At 48.5% G+C, this 4,901-nt stretch overlaps 1 protein-coding gene across 1 annotated transcript; it reads right to left on the bottom strand.

Moving 5' to 3' along the window:
* Nucleotides 1–353: 353 nt before the first annotated feature.
* On the bottom strand, nt 354–2,646 carry LOC127332722 (ninja-family protein 2). Its single transcript, XM_051359053.2, has 2 exons — nt 1,774–2,646; nt 354–988 (listed from the first exon to the last, which is right to left on the bottom strand). The coding sequence occupies exons 1-2, from the start codon at nt 2,270–2,272 to the stop codon at nt 519–521; spliced, it is 969 nt and encodes a 322-aa protein (XP_051215013.1). The 5' UTR covers nt 2,273–2,646; the 3' UTR covers nt 354–518.
* Between the last annotated feature and the right edge of the window lie 2,255 nt (nt 2,647–4,901).

The following is a 4,901-nucleotide window of genomic DNA, read 5'->3' as shown; positions in this document are numbered from 1 at the left end:
TATGCAGAGGCCGGGTGTAATACTTAACATAAGTAATAAAGCGTCGAAAAAAAATCTCCTTAGATCTGTTTTATGATTTATGCCAATAGTAATTGGAGTACGTGCGTCTGACTAAGAACTAATTCTGACTCGAATCTCTTTAGAAAAGAGGATATTTCCCTTCATGTTAGGCTGCGAATAAGAACGGTCACACCCTTTCTTTTTAACCTGTTTGGAGTTGGACGTTGTTTTCATATAATCAAGCAAGAACTTAACATGGCAAAATTGGCTTCTGCAACATTTACAGTTACCGCTAAGTCACGTGCATCAACTGAACCAGCATATCCATTGTGGACATTGTAAAGCTGACATACCTCTCAAATTAGTTCGCTCTCTTAACTTACAGTAAAACACCTCAGGCCCTGCATTCCTTTCCACTCAATGGAAAGGTAAGGGCAGTAACATAATAACTAAAAATTCAGAGTGAAAGAAAGGGAAGAAGATAAACACCTCTCCCCCCCCTAGGTACATTTCGGCAGTTACAAGAACACCGAGGGTGTGGGGTTGACGACGATGTGCCTGAGCGGGTTCGTGACGTCGTCGCCGCCAGCGTGCTTCACGAACTCCGCCGGCGTGAGGAAGTTGCCGTGGCAAACGCACACGATCCTCACCTCCTCCCCTTTCCTGTACTTGTACAGGAAGCCGTCAATCTTCTTGCCGTTGGGGCCGTCCACCTTGGACGAGACCATCGGCATGTCCTCCATCATGCTCTTCCGCAGGTCGCCGGTGCTCGTCGTGCGCATCGTCAGCGACCGGAGGGTTCGCAACGGCGGCGGTTGCTCCTTGGCGACGCCGTTCGGCGTCGGCGGCGGCTTCCCGGCCGGCGGCAACGGCGACGGCGGTGGAAGGGACTTGCTCTGCTGGTTGCTCGCGCTATTATTGCTGTTATTATTGTCGGAAGACGTCTCCATGCTCGATGTGCTCCTCACATCAGCGCCATCACCGCTACCTGCGCCAGAGGAGAAAGATGTCACATTTTCATATTGCAACATGCTAATAAAGATTCATATCCCAATGTGCTGCTTTCCGTTTACTAATCGTCGGTGCTTTTGAAGTTTTCAGCTGGAGAATCCAAATCATATAAACCAGCTTGGATAACGATTATTCTGAACAATCGTAGTACTCTGACGCTACCTCATTAGTGACTCATACTACTCCAAACAGGCCAGAAACTAGAAACATCAAACATGCCGTAGAAGGCATCTCTTCAGACCCTACGACCAACAGCACAGCTAAAAAAAAAATCCATAAATGATATACCACCAGAAACAAACGCCAGGAAATGAACACAAAATCCCAGGTGTACGTAGAAAGTATCAAGTTGCCCGAAAAAAGAATTCTCCATCTCTATTGCTGAAGCAGATCCCAGCCAATTTGGCAAAAAAAACGAAGGAAGCATCAAACAGAGTACGATAAACACCATGCACCCTTTGATCCATGACAACGTAATTGCAAGGCAAAATCACAACACCAAGCAAGATCCATGACAAAGAACACTCTGAATTATTAGATCCATCTGCCCATGCATCAACTAGCCAAAGACACAAGCACAGACAAGGTGGCATGACTACGACCTGCATGGAACATCAGGAGCTAGGAAGCAAACCAGAACCGGCAAGCGAATAATTCAAGTAGAGAAACGCAATAGAACAGTGGGAATTACTGGCTGATTGCAATAAATAGTTCTAGAACTAGGAGAAAAAGATGGTGGAAGCAAGCACGTGTCCACCATACCTTGCTCTGGCATGCTGGAGGAGGCGTTCCCCTGCGCGACGACGGAGCGCCGGAGCTGGAACGCGCTCGGGTAGAGCGGCTCCTGCGCGTCGTCCCTGCCGCTGCCCCCGGACTTGCCGGAGTTCATGGAGTTGCGCCGCTCGAGGCGCTTGCGCTTGGCCTGGAGGCGCTTGAGGCTCTGCATCTCGCGGCGGCGCCACCGCTCCTCCTCGGTCTCGGTGGGCAGCGAGCTGGTGCGCATCAGCGGCGCCGGCGCTGGCGTGGCGGCGGCGAGGTCGTCGCTGCCGTAGGGCGAGCACACGGAGGACGCGAGCGAGGAGGAGCGCACGAGGCGCGGCTTCTTGGCGTCCCGCCCGGAGTTGGCGCCGAAGCTGCCGCCCAGGGACAGGCCGAGGCTGAGCTCGACCACGTCGTCCGACTCGCCGGCGCCGCCCCCCGCCTTGTCCGACGACGCGCCCTTCTCGCCGCCGAATCTGCCCAGGAAGTCCCTCGACGCCATGGCTGGCTGGCAGGCTGGCAGAGAGCAAGGAGGAATTCTTGGCCCTCCCTCCCGGTCACCAAGCTGCAAGAAACTCCAAATTCTTCAGGAGCGCCTCGCCATTGCTGCGAATTCCTCCCGCGCGGGGCAATTCACGGCCTCCGAACGCAGAGGAAAGACCGAGCGCGAAAGGAACGATCGACGAACACCAGAGCAGAATCGAGAGCAATCAATCAATCAGATCCCTCCGCCTACTGCCCGCTCTACCTCCGGTGTGCGTGCGTGGGATCCTGGAGACAGACAGAGAGAGGTGGATGGGAATGGAGAGGAGAGGAGAAGCCTGCGTGCGTGTCGCTCTAATCTCCCTCCTTACTCCATTAAACCGAGCCAAGAAAAAAATCCATGCGAATTGTTTGAGGGAGCTAGTTGGATGGGACTACGAGCGCATGGAGGGCGTCCACGTGTCGGACACTGGGTACACGTGTTGGATCCCGACAAGATGAGCCGGTATCTGGCTCGGCTCGGCTCGATTGGGACCGCGGTTGGTACTTGGACAACTGTGACGTGTCGAGGGCGCGTAGGGGCGTCCGGCCTGACACGTTTCGGGATTCTGGTTAGGGGCACGACTATCCGTGCAGTGCAACTACAGGCTACAACTGTATTTTATCAACAGTCAGTTCTTGATTATCTGTACCCACTAACGCCGCACGTACACTGAACCTCCGTTCACTTTTAGTTTACATTAGATTCTACAAATTTTAAAGCCAATTTTTAAGTCATTTAAAACTATTACTTTCATACACTAAGAGCATCTTGGTCTCCAAAATGTTCCTTAAACAAAATTTTAGTTGACATATAGAATTAAAATATAACGGAGGACAAATTTTCATAAAACTCCAGCATAACAATATATCTGAAGAAAACCCTTTGGATGAAACTACCGAGACCATCCTTACGACTTTGTTTTTATGGTAATTCTTGAAGCCTTGACAATGCATTATATCTTAGCTTGTTATAGTAGTTCTTGGTGTATATATCTTAAGAGATATCCACCCCCCACCCCAATGCGTTGCATCTTAGGTGTTGTATCTACATTTAGGGCATGTTTGATTAGTAGGATAGAAAAAAACATAGGAACAAGGAAAATTTTGTTTGATGTCGACACAAGAAAAGCAAAATATTTTGAAAAAGATCTATGAGGAGATGTTAAATTCCCTATAAAATCTAGTGCAAATGATTCCTTAGGAAAGTAGGTCCAAATTTCATCAACTCAAAGTAAATCCGACTTAAGTCAGATAATCTGGATCGCCAATTTACAGAGAGTGCCAAAAAATTCATGTATATTTTCAAAGTTTTATGTAGTTTAGAACAATATATGATCAACTTTCCAAATGAAGCTTTGTAAGTAAAACATTCATTTTGGATGGTTATGTTGTCATCAAATCAAATTCTAATCATCTGAATAGGTTGCGGGAACTTGGTACCTTTCAAATGGCAGTAACCCTATGCACACGTAGGCTCGTTTAATTAGTCCACCAATTGAAGTGGCACAACAATGTTATCCGTAACAATGACTTTACGTATGAAAATTTCGTGCCACATACATACTTCCTACGTGGCATTGCAAGTACATCACCATGCTAAACAAACTGTAACATTTGGTAAAGTCTCGTCCAAAGGTTTTAGCTAATATAATATTTATGTTATAGGCATGGTGCACTTTGTTCTCTCTTAGTAACATGCATAGATTTGTTTGAAAAAAAAAGCTGTCAAAATAACTCAAGTAGATGGTTTTCAAGTTTGTAGTTTGTGTCGTTTATAACAAAGTATGATTTAATTTAGAGTTTAAGGTTGGTAATGTACATAATTTCGAGCATGGTTAGTTACTGCCGAGCAAGTCCTGTTGTTATCTTCTAAATTGGTTGCAAGAAGTTCATCATATGTTGCAAGATATTGTATGCAACAGAAGTAGAAACATTGTATAGCAGGTAGAACCTTTTCCGAACAAAGAAAGTAGGCGACACACCTATATATTATATGGGCTGGATTGGCTTTTTTATCCACGCGATCTTAACAAATCGCTTAAATAGTCTATCGTCATTTGAACTGGCACAACGTTATCCGAAACAATGAGTTTTCGCCCCACAAATTCATGGCGTATACTTGGTACTCGACTACGCAAGTACTCCGTACATACATGAACAGGATCTTAAACAAAGTCGTTAGATTCGTTAAAACCCCGTCAAAAGACTAGTTACTAGTACAAGGTTACTGCTGAGAAAAAAACCATACGCCCAGAGGTCAGCACCAATCCAGGAACCAGGTTTCTCCCGGCTCGAAGCCACCAACCCGAGCCATACAAAGCAGCTCGGCTCGGCTCGGGTGGCCCACGGGAAGCGGACGCAGCTCTCGGCGGCCCCGGAGGGGCAAGGCAGCAACTGGCACCCAACAAACAAAACAGCCCGCTGCAACTTGCCGCGGGCCCCACACAACCAGTTGCGTTGCGCTGCGCGCGGACGCGGGCCTACGCCGCAGCGACACGTGTGCGGGCCCCTCGTATCAGCCCGCAGGCTGGTCCGGTACGTGTGCGTGAGCCCGCCGCATCGCCCGCCACGTGCCTCCATCCCTCTCGCCCTCGCCGCGGCCCGGG

This window comes from Lolium perenne, chromosome 2 (genome assembly GCF_019359855.2).
Source record: "Lolium perenne isolate Kyuss_39 chromosome 2, Kyuss_2.0, whole genome shotgun sequence".
Lineage (NCBI taxonomy): Eukaryota > Viridiplantae > Streptophyta > Magnoliopsida > Poales > Poaceae > Lolium > Lolium perenne.
The sequence above is the reverse complement of the archived record's forward strand: the minus strand, read 5'-3'. Positions and strand labels throughout refer to the sequence as shown.

What these genes read in the sequence shown, in the direction of transcription:
- LOC127332722 (XM_051359053.2), bottom strand. Translation starts at nt 2,272, where the DNA reads ATGGCGTCGAGGGACTTCCTGGGCAGATTCGGCGGCGAGAAGGGCGCG. An exon ending in CTCCAGCATGCCAGAGCAAG is followed by an intron (nt 989 to 1,773) that starts GTATGGTGGACA and finishes CCTCTGGCGCAG; the next exon opens with GTAGCGGTGATGGCGCTGAT.